At 39.2% G+C, this 23,999-nt stretch overlaps 1 protein-coding gene across 5 annotated transcripts in view; it reads left to right on the top strand.

The window, feature by feature from the left end:
- PSIP1 (PC4 and SRSF1 interacting protein 1) overlaps positions 1–23,999 on the top strand; it is a 35,116-nt gene that overhangs the window by 804 nt on the left and 10,313 nt on the right. For 4 of the 5 annotated variants that reach the window (XM_054810244.1, XM_054810241.1, XM_054810242.1 and 1 more), the window contains exons 2-11: positions 5–178; positions 1,284–1,360; positions 5,275–5,413; positions 10,552–10,668; positions 15,560–15,664; positions 16,236–16,298; positions 17,858–17,957; positions 19,697–19,772; positions 20,632–20,857; positions 21,483–21,601. In XM_054810244.1, the coding sequence (XP_054666219.1) occupies positions 107–178; positions 1,284–1,360; positions 5,275–5,413; positions 10,552–10,668; positions 15,560–15,664; positions 16,236–16,298; positions 17,858–17,957; positions 19,697–19,772; positions 20,632–20,857; positions 21,483–21,601 (1,094 nt within the window). In that variant the 5' untranslated portion in view covers positions 5–106. The remainder of the gene's footprint in view (positions 1–4; positions 179–1,283; positions 1,361–5,274; positions 5,414–10,551; positions 10,669–15,559; positions 15,665–16,235; positions 16,299–17,857; positions 17,958–19,696; positions 19,773–20,631; positions 20,858–21,482; positions 21,602–23,999) is intronic. The other variant, XM_054810245.1, reaches the window with a different exon arrangement.

Genomic DNA, 23,999 nt, shown 5'->3' with positions numbered 1-23,999 from the left:
GCAGCGGGACCTCAGGTGGCTGGTAGTGCTCCGGTGACTGGAGGTGCAGACCCTCCCCTCGGCCCAATTCGTCTAGCGGCAACAGGCGTCGCGTCGGTGAGAAAACATGAGCCGAGATTTCAAACCCGGAGACCTGATCTTTGCCAAGATGAAAGGTTATCCCCATTGGCCAGCCAGGGTAAGGCACCCCCTCCTCCCCTGCAGGCCGCGACGCCCTCCTGCTCTGTACCTGTCCTCCGCTCTACCCTGCACCCGCCTCTCCCCGTCTCCCCTCCCGCTGTTTTGTATTGCAAAAAGTGCTCCCAGACACCTGTGGAGAGCAGTGCGGTTAAACTGTGTTGTGCCTTCAGCCTCCTCCCGTGTGAGGGAGGGCTCGGTAGCGCTCCCGTAGTTGGAAGCAACTTCTGAATCACATTGCAGGTCCCGTGCTGTGGTTTGCTCTTGCTGTACGCTTGTCTGCAAGTCGCTTCTTCTGTAAGAAGTAGCCCTCTCTAGTAGTCGTTAGTTGCCCTTATTTGCATAACTTAGCTTTTAAAAATGAAGACTGCTGTATGGTAGCATGATGCGGGAGCTGTAAAGCTCCTACCTGTACAAAAATACTGTTCCCAAATAACTGCTCACTCTTGATAAAAGAAAAACACAAAGTTACGGCAGGGTTACCCTCTCCTAAAGTCAGCGATTCCTATAGTGCTTCCTGTAGACTAAACTAAGTGCATGTGATAAGTTGTCCAGTTCTTTTTAGCATTCTACCTGCTCCCTTGGAAGAAGCAGGGCAAGTTCTGTGACTGTGGTAGGTTATTTGGTGGTTGTGGGAATGTAGATAAAGGACTAATTATGAGGTATTTAGTTAAGATGCTGGCTTAAGAATTGGTTTTTTTTAAAGTTTATTGACCTTTCCTTTTTGTAGCACTTGACATTTGGGCTTGGGCAAGGTACCAGCTCAGCGTAAGGGTAGGACGTCTCGCTATTGCTTGCGCTGAAGGAGTGGTGGTATTTGGACGGAATTGAATTGTGTTTTACCTGTAGCACATCATGTCTCTCCTTTTAAAGCAGGCAGTCATACAAAAAGTGTTGCTGTAACATGAGAAGTGTTGTCATTTCCTATTGTTGCTAATACTGTCTTTGATTCTGCTGTATTTTTTAACATACAGTTAAAAAGAGATCTTGACACCTACTTTACTTTTCTGTATATTTTTGTTTTTTAATGCTTAACACTTACTTATTTCCCCCTAGGCTGTTCTTAACTGTTACTTGACTTGAATTATAGTCTGTCTTTTCCTTAGGTGGATGAAGTTCCTGATGGAGCAGTAAAACCTCCTACAAATAAAATGCCCATTTTCTTTTTTGGCACACACGAGACGTAAGTCCTTTATATTTAAGTGTCATGTTTTTTCATGGTAGAATGCTGTAACAAGAAGTTAACGGCTTGTCTGAATGTAGTGTATTTTAAACTATAATAATCGGTAGCAGACCAACTCTTCCTAAGTTAACCTTTTTTGACAAGACCTGCTTCTCTAACATTCGCTTAAGCCATTCAAAGGAATGGTAGACCATAACCATACCATGTACTTTCCTTGTCAGAAGGAAAAAATATCCTACCCACAGTGATGTGACTGATAGGTTTTTCTTTCTTCAGTAGTGGATTTTAGCTGTAGTGCTATATATCCTCACAATTCTGAACAATATATTCTCAAAGAAAGTGAGATAAGGCTGAGAACAATGAAATAGGCAAAATTTGAGAAACAGACAAATAATCATATATTGGGTTTTGGTTTTATTTTTCTGAAGAGGTTTGGAGTTGTAAGTGCAGTTAGCTTTATACCTCTCAACCCGCAAAATATTTATCTTTGGGTATTTTTGGGAATGGTAGCATTTTGCAATCATACATTTGTTTTCAGGGACTGTATTTCTTCCACTTCTAAACTTGATTGTAAATGCGTTGGGTTTTATGCAGTTCCGTCTATTTGAAAATTACCATCTTACTTCATAGCATGGCTGGCTGTCGTAGTGTAGAAGACTTCAAATTCAGTGCTACATTTGTTGTCTAATTTGTTGGGTTTGGTTTGGTTTTAAAAACAACTAAAACCTGTAATAGTGTGGGTTTAGTTCTACTGTTTTTCTTAATTAAATTTTTTACATGGGTAAATTTGAAATGTCTGTTCCTCGCTCTTTGATGTTATTAAAAAATAAAGTTTTACCGTGATCTGGTTTTTGTTAGGCTGTAGATTTCAGAAATCCATACAATAGAAGAGAAACTGCCTGTCTCTTTCATACACACTGCAAAGTACAGGATGTTCCCTGACCCAGCTGTCTCATGGTGTTTGTTCTTTAAGCAGGTCACTTATCTTGTACTCCTTAGAGTGGAGAAACAGTGCTTCTTGATCTTTCTTATTGTTGATTACAGCAGATACCTGTAAGTAACAATAGGAAGGAGCAGATTAAGTAAAAAAGGGGAATGCTGTTCCATGACATGTAATTTTACATAGATTTGTAGCTGTAAATAGTGACTAGTGATCCATCAGGAATTAGGTAGAGCTATCAATTCTCTGTACTTTCTCACAGGAACTAAAATAAATTTGGTAAACTTGTTCTCCCCTGTGCTTCTCATGGTTAGTTACACACCCGTGCAGGGTTAGACACTACGTACCTTCAGCCTGTTACTAGTCTGTACGTTTACAGCCGATCTTAGTGGAAGTAGTGGTAACTCTGAAAATCCAGATAATCGTAATAAGAAGTCCTTCTGTATAAAGGACGATGTTTTCTAGCTGTGTGGATGGCTACAGTAGGAAAAGAAGAGCTATAGGGAAAAACGAAAACAAGACTTTCTAGGGAATAATTCTTACTTGACTTTTAGGAATAATATTAATTCAGTTTTGCAGATTACTATAAACAAGTATAAACTTGTACTTTAATGCTATTGTTGATTTTCTCTAAGTTCTGTCAAGCACAACTAAATGTGTTGCTACCTTTGTGCAGTGAACAGACACATGCTTCTTAAAATACGCTTTGGGAATTTGGTTGAGATTTTTTTTTTCCATACTGTCTTAATGCAGCAACAGTACCCATTCCTAAAAGAAAGTAGTAATAAATTAGACACTATTTTAAGAAAAGCTTTGTTTGGATCTGTTGCATCAGTAAATCACATCAGTGCAAATTTTGGTTGGTCACAGACAGAAGGTCACACCGAACTTTAATTTCCGGACTTTATCTATTAGGGCAATCTCTCTTCATTCGATTTTCTTGTTCCTTTTTCTTTGTGATTTAACTACAACCCTGTAAGCTACATGACCTTTTCATCGCAGCTGATTTCTGGTGTTTTTCAAAGCCTGAGCAATATGAGTAGAGGCTTACAGACCTTGGAAAAATGCTTCTCTTCGTGGTAAGGCTATGGGGAGACCTTACTGCAGCCTTCCAGTACCCAAAGGCCACCTACAGGAAAGCTAGAGAGGGATTCTTTATCAGGTAGCGTAGTGACAGGACAAGGGGTAATGGGTTTAAACTGAAGGAGGGTAGATTTATATTAGATATACGGAAGAAATTCTTTAGTGTGAGGGTGGTGAGGCACTGGCACAGGTTGCCCGGAGAAGCTGTGGAGGCCCCCTCCCTGGAAGTGTTCAAGGCCAGGTTGGATGGGGCTTTGGGCAACCTGGTCTAGTGGAGGGTGTCCCTGACCATGGCGGGGCGGGATGGAACTAGATGATCTTTGAGGTCCGTTCCAACCCAAACCATTCTGTGATTCTATGATAAGAAGAGAGGCAATGTTTCCTACTTTTGTGTCTCCCGATTTCTGTTTGTCTCCCTCCCCTTTTTAGTCTGGTTAAGTAGGCTGTGCAGGTGCATGTTTCCCACACTGGCTGAATCCTCTCTAACAATCTCTTGCAAAGAGGTGGGTGATTTGCAGTCTAATCTGTCACAGTGGCTTACTTAATACTTTGTACACACAGGTGAGTGTTTTACTGCTGGAGTAGGAAATGCTTAAGCTTTCCAGATGATATGTTATTTTTTTGTTTAATAGGTTGTAAGACTCAAGTAGCTTTTTTTTAAAGATGATGAAGAAAATAGGAGAGTGGAGCTTAAAGTATCTAACTTTTTCCATGAACTAATACTTTAGAAAGCAAGTATCTGCAGCTTTTCAAATAGTTGGATCTAATATATATACGATCAGACAAAGCTGTGTCTAGGCACAGAGTGAAAAGAATGTACCACCAAAGTGTTGTCTTTTTCTGTTAGCAGCACATGGATTGCTACACTGAAATCCTAACTTTAAAGGCCTTTAAAGTAGAGCAGGAATTAAACAGTCTTTGTTCTTCAGCATAAATCAGAATATTGGTTCTCACTAATATGTTACCTTGTTTTCCCAAGTCTAACTTAGAGAAGGTAGTAGTGTGGATACTGTGACTTCACCATATGAGGAAAAGCTATTAGGCTAAAAGCCGTAGTTACACAGCTTACAGTAGGGGTAGTGCTATCCTGGAACATTGTTTGTTTGTCTGACAAAGGTACACAGGCAGTGTGAAGACCTCTACTGCAAGAGTAGCTTAAATAAAAATGAAATATTCTTAATGTTTACTTCATCAAGAAAAAGATTGGAGGAGAAGCTTAAAATAAGGAACAGTTTAAAGTATTTATTGGTTAAGTTCAGTAAATGATGTTATGAGGTCCTATTGTCACACACCAAAAAACTGCTGAATTACATAGCATTCTTAAAGACGTGGCAGCGTATTCAAGTGTTGCTTTCATGTGCCCAGTACATTAAGAAATTATTCTTAAATTTTATATTTTAACTGGATTATTTTTAATAACTTTGAAAGGTTTTCTGTGTTAGTTTGGAGCTATTTCTTCTTTTAAATTGTTTTCTTGCATTACATTGTCCAGATTCAAGGATTCTTTATTCTTAACATTTAAGTCTGATTTTTTTTTTTTTTTCCCCCTAAGGAAGCAATTGCTCTTTCTGTTTGTTTGCGAGCTACTCAGTGTTTAATTGTTCTGGTTCACAGTAGTTGGTTGTCCTATCAGCAGCAATCTTAAGATGCAGCATTGGCTGTTTCTTGCCCGGACACTTAAAAAGGGACTCTATATGTGTGGTGGTAGTAATGGAAAACTTGGGCTGTTGAAGGCAAAAGTTGGGAAAACTAAAGACACTTATGTAGCAGAACTAGTTGTTGCAGTAGTAATGAATTTCATATATTAGTAACATTTGGTGCTTGCTTCTTTGAAAGAACTAACCATTTAAAACGTGAAATTTTGTTCTTTTTTGTTCTTTTTCTCCACAAGGGCATTTTTGGGACCAAAGGACATATTTCCTTACTCTGAAAATAAAGATAAATACGGCAAACCAAACAAAAGGAAGGGTTTTAATGAAGGGTTGTGGGAAATCGACAACAATCCCAAAGTTAAGTTCTCTCATCATCAGGTAAGTTATGCAGAGTCTGCAACTCTTTGTTGCTACACTGGTGGGGGAAAAAAAAAAGGCAAGGAGTGTTTCCCTGCTGTTCAACTGGGAGTTAGACCAATTTATTTTTTTATTTTATGTTTAATTGATCTGTAGTACTAATAGCATAAAAGTGATGGGGGTGTTGTTTAACTGGGGATTTCTGTTTATTATAGTAAGCTCATGGATCGTGTTGACACTTTTCAGAGCACAAGGCTAAAAGTTTAACACTTTTTACAATACACATCAAGTTTTACTTATAGCTGTATATATATACTTATATAGATTCCTGAGATACTTATATTCAGAACTGTACGACTGTGCTTGAAAAATGGTAGTTTTCTCAAATTTCAGTCACTCCTTTCTGTCCTCTAAACCCAAGTGCTTTTCTCCACAAGTATGCTTGTATTTCAGTACATGCTTTCTTAGTATATTTTCCTTCTATCAGTTGGAAGCAACGTGATGCTTGCCTTTTTGCTCCCAAACTGTCATATGACTTGCTTGATTCAATTTTTATCCATCAGTAGGTCCTCACTTCTTGCCCTCTTTGTAAATCTTCCAAGCTTAAACTGGAGCTATGCAGTACTACCCAAGACCCAAATTTAATCTGAAGACAAATTGTCTTTCTCATTTTGTCTTTGCCTACCTGCTCTGAACATTCTGTAGCCTCTTGGTTTTGATGTGTATTCTGGACCCTCATCACATACTGGGCCTTCTTGGCAATGCTGCAGTAATCATAAAAAGAATTGGTATCTTTAGGTATTAATTGCTGCTCTTGCACAACATGCCAGACTGCCATTTCAGCACCAGTTAATCCCTGCTTCATAAGATATCCCAGGTTACTGTGTTTCTAGTTTGAAGGAGAACATGGATAAAGAGTGGAGGAGTTTCTGAAGTAGAGAGATGATGTACTCCAGATATAAGCTTTTTCTGCTCTGGGATATGGAAAGATGCGAATCCTCTCATCCCAGTGGGAAAGACTGTATTAATAAGGGACAGATTCTGCTGCTGTAAAATACGAGTCGGTCGGTATACCTTCTCGCTGTTTTTTGTAACAGGAGAGATGCTTCATGGATGGCTGAGGCAGTTGTGAACCATAATTGAGTTGTGTGTTGCCAGTTATTCTAGCAAGGTGAAAATCTGCGTATAAACAATCAATGGTGACAAGCTTGTCTAATATTTTGTTTCACAGCAGGAGTCAGTAACTTCAATGAAGCAGTGCTCTGGGTTGCTTTCATAGCATGTCAGACATTCCTAAATACATTTCCAATTGGAAATACACAGAACATGCTGCCAAGAGATACATACAGACTGTTTTCTTAGTCTAGCAGCTTTTCTGCAGGGTAGTCCTTTCCACCTTTTGAGTTCATTCAGATACTTCACTTCGGTGATAGCTCTTTCACAGAGTTTTTCTGTGAACTCGTCAGGTTCCATTTAGAACCATTGGGTTGTTCTTTGCCATTTTTCCTGCACTATTTCTTTATTTAAAACCAACCAAACAACTTTTTCTTTCCACAAGTCATATTTGAAATCTGTTCCTATAAGTGAGCTTTAAAATTACTGGAAGAAGAAACTTTTCTTAGTAGGGATGTCTTAACTGGAGTACTATGTCCAGTTCTGGGCTACTCAGTATGAGACACGGACATACCGGAGAGAAAGTCCCATGAAGGGCCACAGAGATGATGGACTGGGGCATCTCTGCTATGAGGAAAGGCTGAAAGAGCTGGCACTGTTCAGCCCTGGGGAGCTCAGGGGCAGGGGGGGAGATCTTATCAATGTATACAAATACCTGAAGTGAAGGTGCAAAGAGATAGAGCCAGGCTGTTTTCAGAGGTGCCCAGTGACAGGACCAGAGGCAATAGGCACAGATTTAAACGCAGGAGGTTCCCTCTGAACATCAAGAAACATTTTTTTTTTTTTTTTTTTTTTTTTTTTTTTTTACTGTGAGGGTGACCAAGCACAGACACAGGTTATGCTGGGAGGCTGTGGAGTCTCCATCCTTGGCAGGTAGTCAAAAGCCATCTGGACATGGTCCTGGTCAGCCAGCTCTGGGTGGCCCTGCTTAAGCGGGAGGGTTGGACCAGATTACATTAGTTCCTCATTCAGTAGACAAAGGTTCTTTGGAATTTTCACCTTGACTTTAGAAAGCCTTTCTTTTGATAGCCTTATCTTTCTATCCTGTGCTATACATCATTAAAAAATGCAAGTTTGATTTGGAGCAAATCAAGCCCTTAGGATTTAGCCAGCTCTTGTTTTTTATTGCAGGCAGTTCTGAGTGCTTAAAGAGTACATCTGCAAACAGTTGACCAGATTTGACATTCTGTAAAATAATTTGCCTTTTTTACATCCTGATTTAAGTGTTACTTGATCTGAAATAAAAAGTAGAGGTCTACTTCAGAAGTAGTTTCTTTGTCAGGTCAATCAGTTCTTGATCTTCCATGGTTTTTCATAAAGCACTACCTTTTAGGTTTAATTCTTAAAATTGAAATATTACATCACTGTTCTGTTCTATTATAGATAAGGTGAAGGAACTTCCTACCTTTCCAAGAACATTGTATTGTGATATTGGTTTTTTTGTTTGTTTTGTTTTACTTCTTGCAGCTAATGTGCTGAAATGAGCTTTATTTCTTCAGTACTTTGCAGGGTAGCATACAGTTCACAGAGATGAGACTTTAGAGGTACCTTATTTCACGTTCTTGTTAGTCCCTCGGCGTTTGACTACGTTGCAGCTTTCCTATTCAAGTGGATGTTGCCTTAGCATCATATTCTCAAAGCTGGAGAAACAAGTGTGTACAGTTTCTCCCTCCTAGTAATAAGGGAAGGATGTTTATCTGCTTGATAGCAGTCTCTGTGACTGTCTTAACAGCTAAGGGTTTTTTGAGGGGTAGGGCTTCTGGATGTTGTAGGAAGGATGTCAGGGAAGGAAAGGAAGTTTAAGAATGCTTGATGTAGATATTTAGACACTTTTACTGGGAGTTTATGGGGAAGCTTGTACCTGTTTTAAGGGCAACAGAGTCGCTTCTGAGCCCCCACCTTCCCATCTTTGCCAAAGAGGGGTATGGTACAGGCAGCAAAACACCCATGTCAGGGAATTTGGCACAACTTAGCCAACTGACAGAAGATTTTTGTTACTGATTCTGGTAATGAGAAAGAAAAACACAGAGAAACACACTTCAGCTTCTCTCTGGCCACCTCTGCTCTCTTCTTGCTGGTCTCCAGTCCCCTCACCTCCCATCACAGTCAGCCCCTTGGGTGAGGCAATGGTGGCACAGGAGACTGAGGCTGGCGCACAGTGGTTGCTTTGCTTTTGCTGCTCCTTGTTTCTTACTCAGCTGTTTGGGAGTGGGCTCCCCCAAGGGCAGCAGTCCCCTCAGAGGTGTTCCTTCTGTCCCCTCTCTGCCCCCGCTCTGGCAGCTCCTCTGGGCAGGAGCCTGGCTTGGGCGACTCCTCATCTGCCTCCTCCTTCCAGTGCCCCTCCTGCTCTGGCACCTCTTTTGCCTCGGCGTCCCTCATGCCCTGTGCAGGTGTCTTGTCTGTGCGTTGGGATCCCGCTGTTGCAGCATCTCTCCAGCCCTTCCCGGGCGGCTGCTCTCCTCCTCTTTCCCATGGCTGTGTCGGCGGAGGCGCCATGCGCTCTCTGGTGGGCGCAATTTGGTGTCTGGGGGTGGCTCTGTTCTGCCCGTTGCCGGACCAGCTGGGGCCGGTTGTGACCGGCTCAGGGCAGTCCCAGACCGGGTTCCACACAGGTCGGCGGCAGCCGGCCCCGGCCCCTGCCGGCTGTTTTCCCTGGCGCCGTTTGTGGGAGAGCATCGGTGCGGGCAGACAGTGAGCCTGGAAGTGAAGACACGTAGTTGGTTATGAAGACTGAGAGGAAAGGTAACAGAAATATACTGATAAGTGAAGACGCTATATTTCCAACAATGTTTTAAAGTAGAATAGTGTATTACAGCCTGTTAATATATTGCAATATTCAGTACGCATTGATGAATAGGAATTTTTTTAGTTGAGGTCTTGGAGACGAATGAATGTACCTTAAGATGTTCCTTGATCTCTATATGTGATCTACATAAAATTCTTCGATTTTAAAAATGATTTTTTAGAGTTAAGCACAGTTACTGGACAGTAGCAGGGAAGGCAGTTGAGTTGTCAGAGCCTAAAAGTTCAGGGTGAGTAGGTAATTTTGTGTTTGGTCACGCAGCAGGTAAGGTCAGAGGGGAGTGGGTAATCACATGGAGATGTTGGCAAAATCGAGCTTTTATTCTGGATACAAGGTAATATTAAAGTGACAGACTTGTCAACTATTCATATAGAGGTATTCACTTGAATTTTTTTTTTCTTCTGTCCTTTTACTGGGCATATTTTGTATTGGTAAGTCCTTCTGAGAGCCACGTTTTCTGTTTAACTGCCAGAACTGGCTGGAATGTTCTGAAAGCAGTATTTATACGTTGCAGATGTTGCTTGTAACTGCTAGTAAGGGAGGTGGAGGGCAGAAGGGAGCTTGTGTCTTGGGCTTAAATCCAAAACCACTTCCTCAGTGGGGAAAAATTAGAGTCAGGGGAGTTCTGCCAGCTTTGTTTGAAGGAGCTAATATTTAAGAGTGAGAATGCTATCCACAGTGTAATGGAATAAAAAGAGAGTAATTTAGGCTTCACCTTCTCTGTGTCCATGTTTTTAACTTTCTAATAAAGGCTAAAGAATTAGTCTTTTTTTTTTCCTGCTCATGTTTACAGTAACAGGTAGTTGGCTCACATGGGATTGATAGCTCATTTAAAAAAACGCACATCTTGGCAGTAGTATCATAAGTGGTATTTCACCAAAACCAACTTTTTTTTTTTATTATTATACATAAGGAAAATCTTACATTGCAGTATTTGTAGTGTGAAGAGAAGTCATGATAGCATTAGAGCTTGAAAGTTTGGTAATGAAAATGCAATTTAAACTGAAAAGTATGGAAATTAATGAAATAGGATATCTTTCAATATTCTTGTAGTTCTAATAAGGGGTTCCTTAGCATGATGCTTTATTCAGTAATGTACAGGTGGCAGAACACTTCTCAGTGTTGTTACCATGTAGTTCAGGAAGGGATTTAGATCTCATTTTTGATGTTTTTATATGGGAAGACCCTTCCAGCTGTTAACACTCCTGTCAAAGAAACTGTTCAAGAAAGCAGCCAGGAGCCTGCTGAGGGGAGTGAAGAAAAAGCAGGAGCCAAAAGAAGAAAGTCTTCTGTCTCAAAAGTAAGTGACTGAATTCATGTTTTATTCTACTAGAAATGTTTTTAAGTCAAAACTGTATTGCCAAATTTTGACTTAAATTACTTCAGCGGTTTACTGTTGTAACTACCTTGCCTTTGCTTCAAACGTACATATAGTTTTGTCCTTCTGTATTCCTTTTAAGGTGCTGTACGTGTTTTTGAAAATTAATTTCTTTACCAGTCTATATTTCTGAATCATAATACACTTATGCTAAATTCATACAGTACTTCCTAGGCAGGAGGAGGTGGAAATGATCACCAAGCTCTACCTTTAGGTTTCCCTTTCTGTTTTTGAAGACTTTTCAATACCATAGATGGGTATGGCTGTCTCTTTCAATTATGACAGTTTTTATTGAAAAGCCTAACAGAGCATTAGGTTCTGTCTGGTCTGAAAGGGTTCTTAGTGAACCTGTTCAGCTTGAACAGGTTATAAAAATCAGTTTGAATTAGGCCATATTCCTGATGGACTAACTAGGATATAAATGGATATAAAGCATTTCATAGCTGTGTCAGTTGAACTCTTGAGCCAGGAAAGTACCTGTGAGTAATCAGTATGCAGTAGTTTACATAGACAGAGTTTAACTTCTTCACTTTGTAAATGCGTACAAACCCTAAGAAACCTTCTGAAATGACATCATGTTCTCTTTAAATATATTATATTCATACTAATAAAATGTGTATCTGTTTGAAACATCTTTGTTTCAGCTTACTGGTGCTGTATGTACTTTGTACTGTAAGAGATGAAACTTCCTATCTTACTGTACACTTAATGATTCTAGTGTAGCACACTGCTTCGAACGTTCTCTATTCTTGAATATTTTGTTCATGTGGGATTATTTTTTGTATAGCGTGGAAAAAATGATGTGTGTCATTGCTTCTTTTTTTTTAAGGAGAATAGAAACCTAAAATGACAAAAATTGTGATGCAGATGGGATAGATACCATAAATGTATCTTATTTCTACCTCATTTCTGGCAATTACTCTCTACTAATGATGAGCAGTGCCCTTAAATTGTGTCAAACTATTTTGAATAGACTTGCCTTAATTCTGGCTCTTTTCCTTTTGATTATTTGCCAAGATCGAATGTATTTTTTCTGTAGGTATAGCTGGCTGTCCTTTAATATTGATTCAGAGTTGAAACAGAAGAATTCGCAATGTGTCAAATACACAGTGGATGTTTCTTACATATGATTAGTGTCTAGTAGCTGTAATAGCTTGTTTTTTCAAGAGGAAAAAATACCTTTGGGGGGAAAAAGAATAATATACTGGTAGTACACTGATAGATGATGTCTGGAGTTTTGATCAATTGAAGACTGCAGAGTTAATTGATGTTTTTTTTTCTTGCAACTTCTTACTGCTTAGAGTGTTCCTTAACTTAGTACTTCCACATGTGGAAGGTCAGTGTGATTTGAGTTCTATCAGCTATACTTTAGGAGCACTCTTCAATATGTAATTTCCTGGTAGTATTATTGTGGGGGGTTGACCCTGACTGCACACCAGGTGCCCAACAAATCCTCTGTATCACTCCCCCTCCTCAACTGGACAGGGCAAAGAAAATATAATGAAAGGCTAGTGGGTTGAGATAAGGACAGGGAGATCTCTCACTGTATTGGGTTTGTGTGGGAGGAGTGCTACAGGGGAGGCTTCTGCAAGAAGCTGCTAGAAGCTTCCCTTGTGTCCGATAGAGCCAATGCCAGATGGCTCCAAGATAGATCCGCCGCTGGCCAAGGCCGAGCCCATCAGTGACGGTGGTATCACCTCTGGGATAACAGAGTTGAGAAGGGGGGGGGAACCCCAACCCCAAGCAGTTTTTTGCTGCCAGAAAGGTGAGCGGATAGATGGGAGAGGAACAAACAACTCTGCAGACACCCAGGTCAGTGAAGAAGGAGGGGGAGGAGGTGATTCAGGTGCCAGAGCAGAGGTACCCCTGCAGCCCATGGAGAAGACCATGGTGAGGCAGGCTGTCCCCCTGCAGCCCATGGAGGGCCATGGTGGAGCAGATACGCACCTGCAGCCTGTGCAGGACCCCATGCTGTAGCAGGTGGATGCACCCAAAGGAGGCTGTGACCCCGTGGGAAGCCCGTGCTGGAGCAGGCTCCTGGCAGGACCTGTGGCCCTGTGCAGAGAGGCACCCATGCTGGAGCAGGTTTGCTGGCAGGACTTGTGACCCCGTGGGGGACCCACGCTGGCGCAGTTTGTGAAGAACTGCAGCTTATGGGAAGGATTCACATTGGAAAAGTTTGTGGAGGACTGTCTCCCATGAGAGGGACCCCATGCTGGAGCAGGGGAAGAGTATGAGGAGTCCTCCTGAGGAGGGAGGAGTCCTCCTGAGGAGGAAGGAGCAAGGAGAGGTAGAGACAACGTGCTGAACTGACCACAACCCCCATTCCCCGTCCCCCTGTGCCACTGGCGGGGAGGAGGTAGAGAAATTGGGAATGAAGTTAAGCCTGGGAAGAAGGGAGGTGTGGGAGGGGAAGGAGTTTTAAGATTTGGTTTTATTTCTCATTACTGTTGTGCTTGATAATAAATTAGATTAATTTTTTTCTAAGCTGAGTCTGTTTTGTGCGCAGTGGCAATGGGTGAGCAATCTCTCTCCTGTCCAGTTAAGGAGGGAGAGTGATAGAGCACCTGTGGTGAGCATCAGGCCTCCAGCCATGGTCAGTCCACTACACTCACCAATTACTGTCACGGGCAAAACAGACTCAACTCAAGGAAAATTAATTTAATTCATAACTAATTCTGAGTTGAGTAATAAGAAATAAACCCAAATCTTAAAACACCTTCCTCCCACCCCTCCCTTCTTCCTGGGCTTAGCTTTACTCCTGGTTTCTCTGCCTCCTCTCCCTCAGCGGCCCAGGGGGAAGGGGGGTTGTGGTCAGTTCATCACACATTCTCTGCCGCTTCTTCCTCCTCAGGGGGAGGACTCCTCACACTCTTCCCCTGCTCCATTGTGGGGTGCCTCCCACGGGAGACTGTCCTCCATGAACTTCTCTAGCATGGGTCCCCCACAGGGTCACAAGCTCTGCCAGCAAACATGCTCCAGCGTGGGCACTCTCCACAGGTCCACGGGTGCTGCCAGGAGCCTGCTCCAGTGTGAACTTCCCATGGGGTCACAGCCTCCTTCAGGCATCCAGCCGCTCTAGTGTGGGGTCCTCCACCATCATCCTCCACGGGCTGCAGGGGGACAGCCTTCCTCACCATAGTCTTCTCTGGGCTGCAAGGGAAACTGCTCCAGCACCTGGAGCACCTCCTCCCCTTCCTTCTGCACTGACCTGGGTGTCTGCAGAGTTGTTCCTCTCCCATCTTCCTGCTCATCTCTCTGGCTGCAAAAAAACTGCTCTTTCCCCACCCCCCCAAACTATGTTATCCCAGAGGTGCTACCACTGTTGCTGATGGCCCTGGCCTTGGCCAGCAACAGGTCCATAGTGGAGCCATCTGGCATTGGCTTTATCAGGCACAGGGGAAGCTTCTAGCAGCTTCTTGCAGAAAGCTACCCCTGTTGCACCCCTCCCTACCAAAACTTTGCCATGCAAACCCAATACAATTTCTAAACCAGTGCTGTTCTTCCTTCTGGCCCATGCTCAACACTCATAAAAGAATTTTCTCCCTAGCATTTGCTGCTGCAAGAGGAAAACTGCGTTTAAACTGGACTGATTCATCAGTTTGCTTCACTGTGAATTTATGCAGCAACCAGTGTGAGCTAGTGGGGATGGCAGTGACTTAAGCTTCATGTTTCTCCTGAAAAGCGCTTTCAGGCTGTCCTGAGCTGGCACTGTGCAAGAGAAACAGGAAGACATAAGAGCTGTTTAAACACAAAGATGGAATGGAAGGTCCTGAATGGGTCCTTTTATATAGATTTCTGTAATTAGTTTCAATCAGTTAATCAGTTTAAGGCAAAATATGGAGCAAATTTACTCCTTTTCTTTTGATACTAATGTAGCTATAACATTCTTTTAACTGGTCATTGTACTCCGGTTTCCTCTGGTTTTAGTCTACTAGTGATTCTTCTGTCTTCAAGTTGTGATCTGTAAAAAGACTCAGTGATACTACATGTCTTCAAGTAATTGGAAATATTGCATGATAGCCTTGTGCCTGAGTTGCTTTGTTCAATGCTGAAATTTTAAGAACCGTAGCTACTTTAAAAGGGAATTACACAAAAGATGCTTGCAAGTGGGACAAGGCAGTAGCATTAGAGTTGAGAGAATAAATCGAAGATCTCAAATAAGCACATACATAGGCTGCAAGGAAACGATTATTTTCAAGTAAATTATTACAAACTCTTCTTTTTTTTTTTTCAAGTCTCAACTGCTCACCTAAAACAAAAACTAGTGTTTTAAGGCTTAAAAAACCCAAACCAACAAAACAGGAAAAAAGGCATAGATCAGATGACACCAATTATCACTAATTAGTTTCTTACACATGATAAAACAATTTGTGGTCTACTTACTACATTAGGCCTTTGTTTAGTAGAATGATACTATTTGCTAAATTTCATCTGTGATTCAGATATCCATCTGTATGTAATAGATAAACAGTGATCCGAAAGAATCTTCAATGTTGGCATGAACACTTGAAAGTACTCATGTAATGGTGATACGGTGAAAAAGTGTAGTTACATTATCGTGAACACTAAGTGGAATTTAAGTTCCACCATAGTACATGTCTGTATTTTGACCCATTCCAACAACTGTCCACAATCATGTACTGGAGAAAGTGGTCCTGAAGTAGGCTTTTAATGTGTACCTAAGAAAGGGGTGTATTTACACTTGAACAATTTGAAGTGAAAAGCCTGATGGTTATTACCATGTTTTCTTTTCACTATGTAATGCTTCTTAATGCTTTTTTTTTTAACTCTGTATTGACTCCCTTCGCAGTTGTCCCCTAAAGGGGATAACATAGCTACAGAAGCTGAAGCAGAAGAGAAGGAGATGGATGCTACAAAGGAAGATGATCTACCTTCTGAAAAGAACAGTAAAGAAGTATGTGAAAGCTTTTTCTATGTATCAAAGAATATCTTAATATTATGTTGATTGATGTAAATTATTACTGAGTACTAAGAAGCTACAGATACTACTACTGTGACAGTCTCAGGAGCTGTTTAATTATATAAAACTGTGTTCACTCATGTTTATACCTCTCATTGAAGCTAACAGGACTTGAAGCTTTCATCAGAGAGGAAACTTGTAGTCTGGCTTGTCTATAAGTTCAGTTGAAACAGGTGGAACAGTGTGTGTTTTTTATCACTTACTCTGTATTGCAAATGTACTTTTTTAAAGGACTGGATAAAGAGTTCAGACTAAAACATGGCTACATACCTTTATTTAAAACAGAATGTTATTTAGTAGTTATTTAATATTTTTCAGAAAAAATCCTGATTACCAGATGATCAGGAATTTAATAATTTAAAAGCAGGAGGTGGTGTCTTCATATACATTATGGGATTTTTGTCTAAATTACATGCTAGAGGCTTCAGTTGTGAAAAAACCTAGAATAATTTAAAATACATCTGTATTTTGTTAAGACTCTTAGCATCATTTTTAATCGTCACAGGATGTGGTGAAAACAAATGATGCTTCTATTCCTAAAGTTGCTAGAAGAGGAAGAAAAAGAAAGGTAACAATATGTTTAATTCCATACTGTCATTTTTTTGGATGTGATAATACTAGCTATTATTTTCTTTAATGACAGATTATGCATAAGTTGCAGTTCTTGACACCCTTCTCCCCATCCCTTTCAAATGGCTGAAAAATTTGTAGGAATGAAAGTCTTCCCAGAGGGTGTTTTGCAAGTCTTAATTCTGTTTGAACTTAATGTAGAGTAGGGAGTTCGCATCTTTTCTCAAATAGTCCATTGCAAGTAAGAAAAAGTAAGATACAAACTGATGCTAGACCGCTAATAAAATAGTCTGGTATGAAGCCCTGAAAAATTTCTTTTAACGTCTTCATTACACTGAACTAGCACCTGAAATACTCACCCTGTTCATGAGGTTGTGATTTTGTAGTCTCTTCAATCTGGGAAAAAATTGACTGATTTTGCAAAAGGCAGTTCCAGCTGCTTGCTCAGCATGCTCCAGCCTTAATGTGGTCACACAGCAAGCCAGATCAGGGCACTGACCCAACTAAAAACTAGATTAAAGTGGGGTACAGTTTAATTTTAATTTGAAACCATTTAACTTGCAACATTAGTGCTGACAGCCGGGATGGAATGAGTGTGAAGTAACTGTGACCTTAGTATGTTTGTCACAGGTAAGTAGCAAGCCGAGTATCATGCGCTTCACAAAAAAGAAAGGTATGTGTTTGGATGCTCTTACAAAAATGAATATTTAAAAAATTAATACCGTATTTATTTTATAAAAATCTAAAATTCAAAGAAAGCTTCTAGTCTGAAACATCATGAAGTTGAAAGAATGGTTGTGACTATGCATACATGTGACTTCAGCTTGTAAACGGGAGAGCAGCCTCACAGATGACACACACAAAAAAAGATCTCATTCTTTGCTTTTTTAAAAAGCACTCAAATTCTATGGTTGTGGGGTTTTTTGTTTTGTTTTGTTTGTTCCTTATGTTTCTTGGCATCATAAGGCACTGCAGGCCTAAGAAGATTTTCTCTGTCATGTTTACTGGCTTCTGCTGACAGACCTGAGTTTGGGACATTATGTCCAGTTAGTGCAGTTCAACATAAAATTTTTTGTTGTGAGTAATAATTGGCTCTGTAGAGCTAGAAGCAGGTGTTCTCGTGAATAGCTCCATCTAGTGGCTTGATACTTTGCAGTTAGGGGAGATGGTAACATCCAAAAGAATATTTATATACAGTGGGGGAAGTAGGAATGTATGTGCTTAAAACTGGGTTTTGGCATGCTGTTATGGTGATCTTAAAAATACTTACAAATAATCTTTTTCCTTTGTTGTACCAAAATACTTTATTGTTCTGAAGATGAATGGGCTGGTTGAAATTATATGAAACATTACTATATTGGGTAGTGATGGTATGGAGAGGGTGAAATTAGTAATATTTAAATATAATGTTACTGAATTTGGAATTATTTTTTTTTAATATGTAGAAGCAATAGCATAATAATGCATTTCTAGAAGTTTAAAACTGCTGTTTGAGAAAGTAATTGAGATACTGATGCCCTGTGTTTTTTCACTTGTGAAATTTATTCTTTAAATTAGGCTGAAAAACAAGCTGAAGCTGAGGAAGCAGCAGCGGTGGCAGCAGCAGGTCCTGTGCCAGTGTCTCCAAAAGTAAGCCCCAAAAGAGGAAGACCAGCAGGTAACTTTAAAAGAAATATTTAAATTTTTTTCACCACAGAAATATCTTAGTGGAACTAGTCAGGGAGCTATCTCTTTCCCCTAAAGTACTATGGAGTATTTTCTCCTGCTAAAGGCAGTCTTTGCTGGTAGATTGTAATGAGAAAACACCTTATCTCAATGTGACATTAGGATGTACATGGGTTTAAACTGTTAGCATTAGTGCTCAGTCCTCTAAATAAGACTTGTTGGTTTTGGGTACAAGCATCACCTTTAGAAAAGGTCTTCATACAATGCTTCTAATTAGAGATATATGATAAGAGCTCTTTGTGCATTGTTGCTCCACAAAGGTTTGTATTCATTAAAGGTCTGTAAAATACTTTGTGTTAAAACATCCATAAAACACAAGGAGGAGAACTTGGGAGACAACAGAGCCTGTAGGTGAAGTTCAGGGGACAATAAAAACAAAGAGCTGGAGAGACTTGCTTAAAAAGATGTTTAAGGCAGCCTGCATAGATTGATAGACAAATGAAAACAAGATATAACTGCTTTTTATAAAAAGTATATTTAGAACCATTTGGTGATAATTCTGCAGTGCTTCTTTCTTTTAAACTAGCAATGATCTAATTCATTTGAATTTTTGTCGTAAGCTTGCGGATACTCTTGAATTAGTCATTAACTACTACATCGGAAAACAGTTCTTGACGCAGTTAAGTATGTTATATGAGCATCAAGTCCAGGAAACATACTCATCTGTGTCTGCTGATAATATGAAAATAACGTCTAGAAAGTGCAACCACTGTTAACTAGGTTTAATTATTTTTGCCTTGGAAGTTGTGAGGAGATTAAGTATTACTTCAGCTTTCCCCCCTCCCCATTTCATTACACGTACTAAATGTACATTTTTAATATTTGTATGTGCCTTTATGTTGCCAATCTTTTTGTTTATTTTTACTAACTACTGTCTGTAAGAGCAGGAAAGGATCTGTAAGAGATGCTTTCACCTCCTGTATAAAACACCTTTTTACAAGACGTACCGTGCAGCCTTTTCTAGTGTTCGTAATGATGCATGTACCTCTTGCTTGACAGTGCTCTGTGCTAACACCAAGAGGAGTCTAAACACTATTAGGTTTCCTAACCACATGTTCACTGTGGCATCAGACAAGCATTTAAAGGATGTAAGTGCCAGGAAGGTAGATTCATCATACTGTTAGGAATTAGACAAATAGCGTATCTGAGGGATGCAAAGTTTTGCTCTGTACTGTAGTGCAGTAGTAGAACTTCTTGACAGTGGTTTTTTGTCAAGAAAAGTGATGGAAGCCCCATGATACATCTAAAAATACTGGTAAATAGACTGCATAAATGTGGACACTAAATGACTTCCTTCCATTCTCTAATTTCAGACTTTCTCATTGTCTAATTTGAGACTTGTTCATGTTGGTTATGCAACATGTGAAACAAATCCTAACTGCACAGAGTGCAAAAACCACAAGAATTGGTAGTTGGAGCCTGTGGCTAAAAAGCCACCAAAGTTTTTAATTTCCCACTCAGCTAAAAAAAAATACTGACACTTTAATTTTCCAAAGAGATCTTAATTAGAATTTGGTACTCACTTAACACTTGAATTTTGTATAATAACAAAGTTAGGATATAAATTTTGATTTAAGTGTAGCTTATGTCTGTGGACTAAGAATCTTTCCTCATAGACAAGGAGCAGATGGTGGCTGTGGACTAACTTGTTATTTCTGTATAAAATACTAGCTTCTGAAGTAAAGGTTCCAAAACCAAGAGGGAGACCGAAGTTGGTGAAACCACCTTGTCTTTCAGAGAGTGACTCGTGAGTTGTTCTGTCTAGTTTTTTCATATAAAGCTTTTTCATTGTAAACCGTGTTGTTCCTTATGTTAAGACTTCATAATTAGTACTGAGTTACTGACAGGTTTTTGCCCCTTTAGTATTCAGTGTAAGTTACTGTTTGCTTTGTTATCTACAGCTCAGGTAATTAAAGTGACTCAAGGTAGTACATTTCTGGAACAGGAGACAGAAGATCTTAACCTTCCTAACTTGAAAAATCTGTGCAAAATTCCTTATATAATTGTATGCTGAGTGAAAAGATATTTATTAAAACAAAAATAATGCAAAACTAAAATACTGAACTTTTTTTACTTTTTTGTTTCAGAAATCTCTTCTGATGGAATTCCAACACTACTTGTTACCTAAATTTTGTTTTTACCCTCTTCAGTTCTTTTGTCAGGTCCTTAACGGTTCTAGTAACTGAAGGAAAAGTTGAACTTTACTGTAGTTTTCTGTAGATTAGCAGATGCATGGTTTCAGTGTATGTACACCTTAAATAAGTATACTTTATAAAACTAATTTACTGTATATGCACTCTTGGTCCTGCAGACACATATGTGTGTGGAAAACTTCTGAGCATTAACTTCTTGGTTTTGGATGTATGCACATACGTTAACGTTAGCTTCATTAGAGCTTCCATACTATTATTTATTTCTTTTTTTGCGTAAGTAGTGGGCTATAATTTTAGAAAAGACTGAGTATTTTTTTTAAGAGTCATTAAATGAAAGTGAATTCATAATTTTGTGGTAAAAAAAAAAAATCAACTTCCTGAGTTAGAAGAATGTGATGTTTTAAACTCACTGTAGGTGATGGGTATGATGCCTAAATGCTGTCTGTGTTTCAGTGTTAATGAGGAGGAGAAGGCAAAGAAAAAAGGACCAGAAGAAAAGCCCAAAAAGCAAGGGAAAAAAGATGAGGAAAGTCAGAAGGAAGAGGAGAAATCAAAGAAGGAATTTGACAAAAAAGAAGGAAAGAAAGAGGCTGAACCAAAAAAGAAAAGTACTGCAAAAGGGGGTTCTGTATCAGCTTCTGATTCTGAAGATGATGGAGAAGAACAAGAAGGTGACAAGGTATAATTTTGCTTTCCTGATATATTTGTTATAGAGGAAAGTAGTATTACTGAAGAGCTTTCTTGAAGTTAACGCTAGATCTTAAAGGTTGGAGCCCTGTGGCTGGCTAATACAGGTAGATAGAATGAAAGTTGCAGAACTTGTCAAATAATTCTTTCAGGAACTTCTTTGGTATCTTTTAAGAAAAGCCAGATGCTTTTTACTTTAACAAAGGATTTAAATGTAGCAGTTATTTATTTTGTCAAAAGGCTTTTTCCATCTATCCTTGGAACACAGACTTTTTTTTTCCTTGGGTGCATATAAGAGAACATTTGGCTTGAAATCAAGTTTTTGAAAGGTATAAAGCTGACCCTAGTCAATCATTTGGGATGTTTTCAGTTTTTGTTGGTGCTGAGGATATTTGTCCTCTGTTAGGAAAGGAAGAAAGGAGAAAGGACTACAGAAATTCAGAACTTATAGAGGTCTTGTATTTAGTTGTAGGGAAAGCCAGCTCTTGTCCGATAATTCCATGGAGCAGAGTTGCTTCAAAGATACTTAGTATAGGTAGGTTTTACTTTTTTACAGAAACAATGATTTAATAATCTTGCTTTTCTCTTTGGAATCCTAAAATCCCAAATAAAAACAGAAGAAAAAAGGGGGAAGAAGCTTTCAGGCAGCTCATAAAAGAAACATTGTAAAAGGCCAAAATGAGAGAGAAGCAACAGAAAGAAAGCGTAAGCAAGAGGAACAGACAGAATCTGAATCGTGAGTATGTTTTAACATGCAGTGTCCACAGGTTGTAGGAGTACTTTGAAACTAACAGGAAAAGACAATATCTGAAAAAAAATTTCAAACTGGTTTGCACTATGTTCTGTTGTTCTCTCCCCTCCCACCCTTTTTTTGTGTAACTTCTTTTTGGGTGGCGAGTAAAAAGTTCCTCTAAACCAGTATGTTACATTATGTGAGGATGGGAGGAATTGAACGTAGAAATTAAGCAATGTCTGTCTTTAAGTGACTTAATTTACAGCAGAAGACACCTAGTGAGTTCTGTTTAGAAGTAACTTAAGAATATCCATGTGAAAAGTAATCAATGTGAAAAACTGTTCAAGACAGCCATATGTTTTTCTTTACATTTTGGGTACATTAGATTGAGATCTGGTAGGACCTGTTAATCCATGGTCATGGATTTTTTTTGGTCAGGTTGTGGAATGCATAGGGTTACCTGGAAAACATTTCCTTCTCTGCCTGGCAGCTGGAACACTGTTGGACAGAACAAGGAGAAAATTAAGAATTACTCTACTGTAGCATTTTAAAGCCAGTTGAGTGATACCAAGAGCAGTCTGCATTTGGAAGATAAATTATCACAAATGAATCAAGCATAAGAATGGAGAGAAGATCCTGCCAGAAACTGGGTGGGTGGGTCAATAGGAAGAAGTCTGACTCATTCTCAAGAGCTATTCTGCAAATGGGTGAAGAAGCCACTACCACAAGAGCATAATGTTCCCATCCCCACAGTTGATGGGAGGGCAGAAGAAAGGGAGAACAAGGTACAAATTCAGAGAAAAGGGAGGAGGATAATGGTCTCTTCACCTGTAACAAAAAGATTCTATCTTTTTCACATTCATTAACAAGAATCTAGTTTGTTTGGGTTTTTTATTCGCTGGCCTTTCTTCTCCTCTTCTTCCTGCCACTCCTTCTCTAGAAACCTACCATAATTACTTTGCTTGCCTGTAGCAAAACTAAGTGTTTCCAACTCCAGAGATAATAAACTGTTCGTAGCATCTTTGTAGCTCTTAATAAATCACTATTTAAATCTGACCCATTCTGATTGATTTCTACAGTCAAACTGTCATATATTGATTTGGTTACAATAATCAAATCTCCTCTACTTTTAAATAGCTGTTGTATTTTTATGTATTGGAGGGTAGATAGAGCTTTGTTTCACTAAGATGAAGTAGTAGTTAATGAATGCATAATGAATTTAATTATAGCTGATGACTAATACCACAAAACTCAATATTGACAAAAAGACTTATTTTTGTGCTGTCTGTCTTCAGGTTCCTCTACTAATACACTGAATATAGGTTGATTTTTTTTTGGTTACTTTTCTCATCAGCATAGTTTCCATTTTCTGGTCTTTGTAGCTACTTCGTTAATATTTATTGAAATGTAATAATGGTGGTTTGTACGCTGTTCTGTACATACACAAAGTTTACATATACCATTTAACAGCATGAGCTTGTGCTGCCAGTTGAAGTAAAACAATCTTGTGTACTTTAAAACTGTTGATTCTGTAACTGGATAGAGTATGAAAGGAACATGGAAGGTGGTAGACATGCAGGCCTGGATGTTTTATGAATGCATATTACTATGACAGGAAGAAAATTAGTCACAATATTTAGTCATGATGTGCTGAAATATGCAAATTCTAAAATGAGACTTAAAACCCCTCAGTAAGACAAGACTGAGGAATTTCTAAGCCGGGTTCATGATCTTCTCTGAACAGAGTTCAGAAGCTTGTTTGAAAGTCTTCTGCCTGTCTTCATCCTGTAACTGAGATGGAGGCAAGTTTTGGGTTGTTTTTCTTGCATCCTAGCTTCATTTTTAGAGATAAAATTAGAGAAAGAACTAGGAGATTTGAATGAACTTGTAATAAATGTTGTTCCTTTATCCCTGTTTGCTTCAAGAATATTTAAATTATTGCTGATACATTTATGGTCAGTTATACGATACTTGTACTGTTATAATTAATTATATGAGAAAATAAGTTGCATAGGAACTGATTATGACTAATTGATCTCTCTGTAATTCCCCAAGATGTTAAATAGTTTGACTCTTTTTATTATGATGAAACAAATATTTTCTTTCTCCATAAGTTTGTTCCATACAATACCGTTTTACCAATTTGTACATGCAGCCAAAACAAAATACAGTTTGTTTTTAAAAATCGTTTAATTTGCTGCTTCTAGGGAAAATTGTCTGTCAGTATGGTAGATTTATCAGCAATATCTTAGCTAACCTTTTTTGTTAACTTATTTCAGTCATTGAAAACCGAGGTTTGCCTCTTCATGTTTTTTGCATGCTAATGTTTTGCTGAGATACTACCTCATAACATTGGATCCCATCTAAAATTGGGAAGAAAAAAGACTGAAAAACATACTTT

Source organism: Grus americana, chromosome Z (genome assembly GCF_028858705.1).
Source record: "Grus americana isolate bGruAme1 chromosome Z, bGruAme1.mat, whole genome shotgun sequence".
NCBI lineage: Eukaryota > Metazoa > Chordata > Aves > Gruiformes > Gruidae > Grus > Grus americana.
Note: the sequence above shows the minus strand (reverse complement) of the source record. Positions and strands in the feature narration are given on the sequence as shown.